Raw genomic sequence first — 10,626 nt, forward strand, 5'->3', positions numbered from 1 at the left:
ATTAAATTAGTTGATCCATGTTAAATTTCAAACTAAAGAAAATAAAGAAAAGGGGCTAAACGCTGGAAAATCGTTTCCATTGATAAAAGTGAAAAACACCAATTAAAAGACATTTCTAAATTCAAAAACCATATAAAAAATATATATTTTCCCTATATTTTATTAAAAAAATGAGAAAAATAAATCGATACGCTGAAAAGCTTTTGAGGGATGAAAAAGCAATCTGTCTTATAAGTTAGTTTTAGCCTATAAGACATTAAAATAGTTTTCTTTCTTTCGAAAATAAGTATGGTATTTAAGAACATCATAATCGATTTACTTAATTTATTTAGCCATGGTCGAGGATATTGAACTTATATGTGTTCTCGTTTACTAGGCTGAATGCTTCACAAACACATGATAGAACAGAATAAAGCTGTTGACAAGGTTTCCGGGGTTGCAGCTTCAACTTGTGTCACTTGAGCACGTGTTTAACTACTCCAGGAATATGAACATTAAAGAAATAGTTGGCCCATTCAATGCATTTGACGTCAAAGTTGAACATTTTTAAGTCCTCTGACGAAAGCTTTCCCAAGAGGCATTCGGTATTAGTAATGTCAAACCTGGTAGATTCAATAATGGAAGCAGTTAGAACAAGAATATCGCATATTGCGTGATGGAATGGGAAAATAAATAGGGCCCGATATTACCTTCCCTGAAAGAACACATAAGGCTCGTACAACTCTGCTAAATACATGACGCTGTTGTAAGTTCGAAGCATACGATTGTAACGTGGTTTGATGCAAACGAAGACTTTGCTCACTACGCCGACTACCTGCTTTCCAACAACACAACCCCACGACGCACTGAAGTTCAGAAGGAAACTATTCGATTTTTTCAATGTAAATGTATTTGACGAGGGGTTTAGAATATGCAAATACTAAGGATGCAGGATTTATGGCTGAAGTAACTGGATTATTAATTTGGAAAATATTGTGGAATACGAAGAAAAGGACAGAAGGAGAGAAGTTAGGTCAATTAGTTTTTCACTTCTCTCTTGTCCCATTAATATTAAATTTCACTGAACTAACCATAAAATAAATAAAAATAACAAAAAATAAGATTTGCAATAAAATAACAATAATTATAATTTGCAATCCTTTTTGGAGTCTAAATAATTTACAAGTTGGCAACCATAAAATATAAATTATGATTATGGGAAATTTGTCTCTTGTAATGAACCAAAGGCGCTACCTATTTTGGTTACACATTTGTATATTATTTGGTCCTGGCTAGCCTGGTTGCCGCAGCCCACACGGCCTTGGACATTACAAAACAAAATCCGACCCATATTTTAATGATCCTTAGGCTTCAGTTTTTATCAAGAAACATAAATCTAATTCTAATTTAAAGCAATTATAATTATAATTATACTTATATATAGAATTGGAGTAAGTTTAAGTTGGATTCAGCTTTAATGTTAAATGGATTAACGGTCTGTTCACTAGTAAGATTAAAAGCTATTTTTAAAACAAATTCGTATAGTATTTAGTGCTAGCTAGCCTAGGTATTGCAGCCCGCACGGCCTTGGCCATTACATTTTTTGAGCTCAATTTTTTATATTATTTAGTGCTAGCTAGCCTAGGTATCGCAGGCCACATGGCCTTGGCCATTACATAGGTATTGCAGGCCACATGGCCTTGGCCATTACATTTTACTGACAAACAAAATCCATATTTCAATGATCCTTAGGTTTCAGCTTTTATCAGTTTAATAATAAATGATGAATCTAATTAAAATTTGAAGCAAAATTTTATATATATATATAACTAGGTTAGGGTTAGGTGGGATTAAAGATTTTTTTGTAGAAGTGATATTTTAGTGAATTGAGTTTTGGACAATAGCGAGATTGAATTTGGAAGTTTTTGGAATAGTTTAATTTCTTAAATATGTCTCCTATTTCAAATCTTTTTCATCTTTTTGTTGACATTTGAATCTACTATTTTGTGAGAACTCAATTCTATAAAAACTAGTTAATCTATACTTTATATATATATATCATTTTTCAATTGATTAAAAAAATTAATTTTGGTTCATCAAACAAATTGGTTAACCAGCTAGATTCATAACTAATGATATGATCTTGATTCAAGATAATCTCTTCTAACCACCTAGTTACCTAGGTATTAAAAAGACACATTGAATAACTGAAATTATTGTCTCAATTTTGTCGGAAATGTATGCTTAACACTTCACTTATCATCAAAAACTAAAATGTTGAATAAGACCTTTTTTATCAATTTTTTTTTTTCATGTAACATTGTTACCACTTGCATAGATATATATGAAATTCAACCTTACCTGGAGAGGTACTTTGTAACGTCGATGCATGTGTCGGCGAAAGCTCTTCATGGTCTTTATAAAGCTAGGCTTTTTAACCTTAACTATTTTTCCATTGTTGCCAATGCATGGATGCTGTATAAAGTACTTATAAGACTCATCTGCTGCAACATAAAAATGCAATGGATTTCCAACAGATGATGCGGCGTGATAGATATAAAGACCATTCTCGTAAGCATGTACGGCCATCGCTGCTATCATCTGGTTTATCACCATATCTGCTGGAATCTGTTCAAATCAAACAGATAAAACTTGAGAGAGCTTAAGAGTTACGAACAAACAAACATGTGGGGCAAGCTATGGACGAACCAACTGACCACGTCTAAGATGAGCTCTGGATCAGCCATGAAAGATGGGATTCGTCCTTTTCCATATCGTACTACGAGGGTATCCATAGTTCTGCAATATTGCAATCACAAAGGCATATCGTAGTGAATATTTATTGCAATCACAAAGGCATATGGGAGTGAATATTAATAATTTTGTTGTTTTAAAGGTATTTTTATTTTCATGGTAGATTTTAGGATTATTTCAGATTTGATAGATAGTAGTTAGGTCCATTGTACAATCTCTGTGCTATGTATCAAATTCAAAAAAATTCTTAAAATCTATAATCTATATAAATTTAGCATATTATTTATTGATATTTATCTTTTCAAAAACAGTTCAATTGTTCAATTGGTCCAGTTCATGTCCTTAAATAAGTCCCTTATCAAGCAATCATGAGTCAAATCTCCTAAAATCTTTATACCTAGATTTTCTACCTTAAAAAAAAAATTATATTTCAACATAAATTATATTCTAACAAAATATGATTCACCTGGTGCCTTCCATCCAGCCTGGGAAGGGCTCTGCCAAAGTGCTTTCAATAATGGTCGGTCGGAGGATGACCACTGGAAGATTTCCCCTCAATTTCTCTATTAGCATTTCTCCCATAGCTTTGGTAAATGAGTAAGTATTTGGCCACCCAAATTTTTTTGCCCTGCTCAGTGGCCCAATGCATCAATCAATCCAACTTGGATTGTGAGTTCATAATGATTTATCTATCTATATAATATGTGTAATATGGCTTCTCAGGGCCACTAACCTGTTTAAGCCCAATTCTTTGAGATGTTTGATGGCTTCGGGACTTGTGCGAGTAGTTGATGAGCCCATCTGTAACTTGGCCAGTGTTTCATCCAATAGACCGAACTCCGCTTCAATATCTAAGCTGAGAGATGGATCTTCTTCGTCCTGAGGTCGACTCCCGGCGGTCATACTTTCTCCCATCTTCACAGGCGTTTCTTTTATTATTCCACTTCTACTTCCCGTAACGTAAGCTTTTGCGGCATTCCAGAAAGGCCAGTCAATTAGTGTGGTATCATTAAGCATGATATTCATATATATTCGCATTCACGTTTCAGACAACATTTAAAAGAAATTCAATTTAGAAATTGTATTTTTTTTAGTTATTACGTATTATTGTAAATGCAGGAAATATTAGTCAAAGAGTTACGTAAACTGGTTCATCAACTACCTAATTCCAAGGTAATGTGTAACTACCTAATCCCATGCGAATGTCTGTTTCAAGTTTAGTGAAAATAAATATTTGTCAGAGTTACGTAAACTAGTTCATCAACTACCTAATTCCAAGGTAATGTGTAACTACCTAATCCCATGCGAATGTCTGTTTCAAGTTTAGTATATATATATATATATATATATATATATATATATAAAAGTTTAAATCATAGTTATCAAGTTTGGATTTGGATTTGAACTTAATTTTATATTATATGTAAAAAATTAAAATGAAAAAATTTAATAGTATAATTTATATATATATATATATATTCTTTAACAATGTGGTATTTTGAAAAGAAAATAAAGGTATTTTCTTTTTCTTTCTAAGAACTTAAATATAATATAATTTTGGTTTCAAAACTTATTTCTCTGTCTAAGGAACAGCTCAATCCGTGATTGAAGTAATGTGAATCTGCTTTAGGCTTTCCAAACCTCCAAAACAAAAATGAATTTAAAAATGCAAAATTTTCCTGTTTCACAATTATTTCTATTTCCTTAGCCCAGAAAAAATATGCCTACTCCTGTGAACTAGAACTTTTGTCCCCAAAGTTCCAAGTTCAATTCCAAATTCAAATACTCAGAGAGTAAACAATGTAATTATAGATAAATATTATATAGCATACTCAAAAAAATATATTTCTAATTCTTTTTTCTTTTAGATACACATTTATCTATATATATTTTGACCTTAATGTCTATAAATCTAGAAAAAGTCATCCACTTAACAAAACCAAAACATAAACAAAACATAGATCTCAGTTTCACAATCTTTGTTACAACACTGACTTTCCTAGCTTTTACAATGTCAATAATTATAGTGAACTCGGGAGGCTTCTCTCAAGCTTTTTGAGCATAGGAATAAAATCTTAAATCAAAATAAATAATTTATTTCTTAAGATTAGATAGACCAATATTTAGTGTCAACGGAGTCCAGACTAAAACTATTAACCATGGTGCGTTGGCTCCTGATTCCTTAGAAAACACACTTAAACTACGAAGTATTGCTTTCTCTGAGGAGGTGTCGAATGAGCAGAACCGTGGAATACCGAATTAAATTTCATCGAATTGACCAATTTCAAAACCCTTTTCCCCGATTCTGGCGAATTTGGTCACCATGGTTCAAACTATTTAGTGTAATTCGATTTCAGATTTGGAACTCTTCTCTGAAATATTATTGAAGGAACCTGGTCAAACATTTGATTTAGTTTTTTTAGATTAATTTTTTAAATATTTTAAAAATTTTAATTATTATTTGACTTAGTTTTATTCATTATATTTGTAATTATCATTTAATTATATTTTTGAAATATTTCTACAAAGTTATTTTTAATGTGATTTTTTTTGGACTTTTGTACTTGAATCCTGAATCTGGTTTATATTTTAATTTCATTTTTAGTCATTATATTTTTGAAGTATTTTAAAAATAGTTATTTTTTATGTGATTTTTTGAACTTTTGTACTGGAATCTAGAATCTGGTTTAAAAATATAAGATGAAATTTTGATTTGTGTTATTTAAACTTGTTTTTTTTTTATTTTATATAAATTCAACACTTAAAAACTTTTAGGACATTTAGATTGTGTGAGATTACCCATCAAACTTACCTGTGGTAATTGTGGAAAAATTAAACCTTAAAAACCAAAGTAGAAAACTTCAAAAAAAAAAAAAAAAAATTCACACAACTCTATTTCATCGTTTCACTTCTAACGGAAACACAGTCAATTTCTCGCCGGAAAGATTCATCATTTCATTTCATGTAAACAGCGATACTCTAAATTTCTGCACTTACCGGTCGAGACGTGCAGAAGGATTTGAAGTCTACGGCAACGTTTGGCAAACTCCATGATATTTTTGGCTCCCTTTGTGTTGACATTGAGTGAAATGTCATATCTACGTTTTCCAAAAGTGTTTTTTTTTAATTTATTATCAACCTTCAATAAACACTTAAATCTGCTAGTGTGGAACTCAACAAACCTGCCGTCAAAAACCGTGAACGCTGCATTGTTGACAATGGCGTCCAGAGTTTCCCAGAGCTGTTCTCTCCTGCTCTCTATGTCAATCCCAAGGTTTTGATCTGCAGCAATATCTCCAACTACAGGAACAACTTTTGTGAATACGAAGTCTTCAAAATTGTCCCCATGTTCCTCCCTCAGAGTCTTGAACAACTCCGCTCCCATAACCTGCGATACATAGCGCGACAAACCAATTCTTTAGTGAACGAGATTAGTATTCATAATTTTTAATCAGTGCATGAGTAGAAATACTGCAAAAATTTCTTACTTCGTTTCTAAATCGGAGTTTGGCGGACTCGAAATTTTCCGCCCTTAACAAAACAAAAATGCGTCTAATCCCGGGCTGCGTACGTAATATTTTCTCAACGAAAACTGCATCAAATAAACAAACTGCAGTTAACTCCATTATCATCGTAAAAAACCAAATATACGCAGGAATAACATTACTGTCTGAAATACTTTTGCCAAGGAAGCCGGTGGAACCAGTCACCAATATGTTCTTGTCTTGGAGAAAACCTAAAACGTTTGAAACCATAGATCACTAATAAATATCAAACAGCTTCAGATATACTATCAGACGCAGGAAACAGCCTCAGACGGTATATATAAACGAGTTTTTCATATTAGTCGAAGTGAATACACAGTCCTCTTATTATAAAGCAGAAAGCCACCGCTTCATGTTCGAAGTCTGAAGGTATCTCACGCCGCCCATTAATGTCCCTCTCATAAACTGCAAACTCGATCAAAACTCTGAAACTATGGATATCCATACCTTCACTCAATAAAAGTGCAAAACTACTAATATTTTATTACTTCACTCATATAAAAATACAAACCTGTGGATAACATATCACCTTACTCAATCAATTATCTCTAACCGCCGGATTCACTCAACAAAATTATGGATATCATGTAGGTGTTTAATGTTCATCACAGTACAAAGCTACGCGTAACGGGTGTTTGGTGGTCTACTTTGACATAATTTTCGCAATGTAATGTTACTCTAAAACAGCATTTATATAGATAGACAGAGGTTAGGTGGATAACTCGGATAACTCATATAACATTCATTTTTTAGATTAATTTAGTTGTTTTTTATTTTTTTCTTCTAAAGTTAAACTTTAATTTTATTTAAATATTTTGTAATTGTTGACGTTGGCATTGCTTAGAGTAATATACATAACATTCCTTTTTTAGATTATTAGCTGAATTTTTTCATATTTCTAAAGTTAATCTTTAGTTTTATTTAAAACCTAAAATCTAAGGCTGATCCTAGGTAATCCGCAGCACTGAAATGGTTACAATATCCTACACGAAATCTCATCTTTGGCACATCGGCCACCTATGACTTGTTGTTAGGGCGCACAGAGATGGAATCAAAAACACACTTTAAATTAACTGTGACTTGTTATGACGAACGGATATGGAATTAAAAACGCATTTTAATTTCAGATCCATTAAATATAATTTTAATTTAATTTCATATATATACATATAGATTTTTAATTAATATAGATTTATTTTAGGGATGAATTTAACATGAGCAGAAAGTATCAATTTTTTTGAGGTGTAAATTTATTTTAAAGTGTAAAAAAAATAATTTTTTGGAGGATCAATTTTTTAGGTACAAAGTTATTTTAGAGTGCAAAAAAAATGTATAATTTTTTATTGTTTAAATTGTATTTTTGAATAGTATAGAGATTACATACTAACAATTGCCCCAAAAAGTGTAAAGATACAACGAAAGAATAGAAAATTTGAGAAGATCATATCCCTAAGAATATAGCCAAAAATAAGCTCATAATTAACACAAATAATCATAAATTTTTATTTATAAAATACAAATAACAAAATTAAATACATTCAACATAACGATGACAATCAAATATCCATTTTTAATAAAATTTTACATGAACCCAATATTTGTAATATAAAAAACTCTAAATCTTAAAGATATTCACAATTTTACGGGCTAACATTTCACCCTGTTTTGAGAAACTGTATATGTGAGTGGCCAATAATATATTTATTATTATAATTTATGTTTTGTTTGTGAAAGATGTGTCTGACAAACTATTGCTATGGATTTTGTGTTATTCTGTTCAACTACTTTATCATCAAACAAAGCTTACTAGTATACTTAGTTAACCATGACCATCTTTTCTCATCAGCTGCTTTTCGTGACTCGGCTAAGAAACCAAAATTTGAACTAGGAAATAGAAACCACTGGTGGTAGAGCAACAATAGGAGTAATCTGCCCAACGCCCTAACACCTATCCTTCGTCAACAACGGGACTTATTGTCGACGCTGGTGTTGAGAAAAAATAGACACAATATTATTCTAATTGTTGGAAAAATTATTCTTGTTTGTTAGGGACTTATTGTCAAAGCTGGTGTTGAGAAAAAATAGACACAATATTATTCCGATTGTTGGAAAAATTATTCTTGTTTGTTAGGGACTTATTGTCAAAACTGGCGTTGAGAAAAAATAGACACAATATTATTCCAATTGTTGGAAAAATTATTCTCGTTTGTTATTAGTGTTATATCTCTCTCAAATGTTGTAGGTTGGATGTGTCAGTGATGGACGAAAGATGTTCATGGTTCAAGTTGACAGTAATTCAAAACTGAGGGTCTTTCTCACTCACGAGTAGTGGTACACATTACTTCTATACATGTACCTATTATCTAAAAAAGTTAAAATAACTATATTTTTATAGTTAAAACATTTGGAGTGCACTCACTATTTTATATTTTAACCCCTTTTTTTGTTTTTGTATATTTTCATCAATTTTGTCTAAAATATAGCAAAAATTTATTGAAATTACAAACTTAAATTGTGCATTCTATAAAATCTAAAAAATAATTTAAATAATTAAAAGTTATATATAAAAATAGAAAAGATATAAAGATTAAATTTCTTTAAATGCCAACTTTTTAAGAAATTTTATACTCTAAAAAAAGGAAAGTACATACATAAATTTTAAAATAAATCTATACTAATAATAAAATTTTAAAAATAAACAACCCCATTCTTTAAATGTATCTCAAAACACCTCAACCCTAATAAACATGGAACATAATATTATCGAGACGAGTTCTCTCAAAGACATAGAACTTTACCCACAACTACGAGTTCCCTCAAAGACATAGGACTTTACCCACAAGCATGTGTTACTTTTCCCTCTTTGAAGACAACAAGGCAATTGTGATGACCCCGGGAAATGTAAATATTGGAATTTCACTGTAGTAAAAGATAGAATTGAAAGACTGTTTTAAAAAAAAAAATTCTAATTATATTATTTTATTGTGGGTTAAATATATATTGAAAAGAAATATATACTTCTTGAAATGCTGGAAACCTCTAAAAGGAAGATTGGAAGAGGAAATCAGTTATGAAAATTGGATGAAACTACCCTCCCTAACTGGAGAGACTTCCAAGGGAAAAAGAGGGGTAGAGACAAAAATTATGTGCTGTAGAGACAGACAGAAAGAGAAAACAAGAAAAACTGGTTAAGTCTGGTTAGGACCAGATAACCAGGCACAAGTTGCATGTATCTTGTTGAGGGCTGTAGGCCTGCAAGATAGCTCGGGGGGAGATTCCAGTCTTGGCGATGGGTCTCGTGGTTGGGTGGACAAGAGCAAAACATGGATGACAGGTGAACTTCTGAAGCATATATATACAAATCTGGCGAACCAGGTATGTAACAGTTTTTGAAGAAAATTAGTTCAACAGTGATTGTAGATAATACTGTTAGCTAAAATCACAGTAGTTGGCAGTGAAGACCCATTACATTATAAAAATCCCACATCAATATTATGTTGCTGTAATATATCTGATTCAGGCAAATATTACTGATTTATTGCTAGATAACTGTTAAAGGGAAAACCTGATATGCTAATGGTAGCTTCAACAAAAAAAATATAAAACAATGAGTCGGAGATCAGAAGTACTGTGTAGGTTATCCGAACAGTTAGTGCATTAATAGAATGATTAAGTTATCTTTAAATTACTTGAGTTTATCCATTATTAAAAAGAAGGAATGTAAAAGGCCTCGAGCTATTTTAGACTGCCAGCCAGGGTTATCAGAACTGTAATATGAAAACCCGCTGGACGAATCATCTAAACGTACAGTGTGAACATAGTTTAGAGTTTAGAAACTTTATGAGTCTGTGGTAGCAAGAAAGTTTTCTTAAACTGTGAAACAATTACATGTAACCAGAAGATACCGAAGAGGTAAATATTACAAGAATGATTAACTTAAGAAAAGATTCAAGAGGAATACGAACCAACTCTAGATTCCATAGTATTCCATTCAATGGACAACAAAATGCAACCGCATAAACTACTCTAATCGTGGTCGTGGACACGACAGCGGAAGTATCTACATGTATATACATACATTCAAACCAAGTAAACACATATACTCAGTAACGACCTTAACATTCCCATTATAAATTAAGCTCGTTAATAGTAAATACCCATATGCTGGTAAGAACAGAGTTCCGTATCAGTTAAAAGGAGCATTTAAACAAAAACGAGCAGCAAGGAAATAATAACTTTCCTACCCTTCTTGAGGACAATAGCAAACTGCTGTAGCTTGAAAACCGGAGATTACATACAATCCACAGGACAAAATTAAACATCTAACCGATTCAGAATGGCAAGCCAA

At 31.7% G+C, this 10,626-nt stretch overlaps 1 protein-coding gene across 1 annotated transcript; it reads right to left on the bottom strand.

The window, feature by feature from the left end:
• Nucleotides 1-215: 215 nt before the first annotated feature.
• Nucleotides 216-6,666, bottom strand: LOC149181994 (fatty acyl-CoA reductase 1-like). Its single transcript, XM_089418446.1, has 10 exons — nt 6,413-6,666; nt 6,222-6,325; nt 5,916-6,121; nt 5,731-5,831; nt 3,467-3,698; nt 3,200-3,361; nt 2,697-2,778; nt 2,341-2,607; nt 690-814; nt 216-602 (listed from the first exon to the last, which is right to left on the bottom strand). The coding sequence occupies exons 1-10, from the start codon at nt 6,486-6,488 to the stop codon at nt 455-457; spliced, it is 1,503 nt and encodes a 500-aa protein (XP_089274572.1). The 5' UTR covers nt 6,489-6,666; the 3' UTR covers nt 216-454.
• Between the last annotated feature and the right edge of the window lie 3,960 nt (nt 6,667-10,626).

This window comes from Pinus tabuliformis, chromosome 3_2, assembly GCF_031772625.1.
Source record: "Pinus tabuliformis cultivar Carrire ecotype Pingquan chromosome 3_2, CPIR1, whole genome shotgun sequence".
NCBI lineage: Eukaryota > Viridiplantae > Streptophyta > Pinopsida > Pinales > Pinaceae > Pinus > Pinus tabuliformis.

Bases quoted from the DNA above. Each gene is read 5' to 3' on its own strand.
- LOC149181994 (XM_089418446.1), bottom strand. From the start codon at position 6,488: ATGGTTTCAAACGTTTTAGGTTTTCTCCAAGACAAGAACATATTGGTG. The intron at 3,699-5,730 runs GTAAGTGCAGAA...ATGCCGCAAAAG, and splicing joins CCTTCTGCACGTCTCGACCG to CTTACGTTACGGGAAGTAGA. The intron at 2,608-2,696 runs GTCAGTTGGTTC...TGATTTGAACAG, and splicing joins CAGAGCTCATCTTAGACGTG to ATTCCAGCAGATATGGTGAT.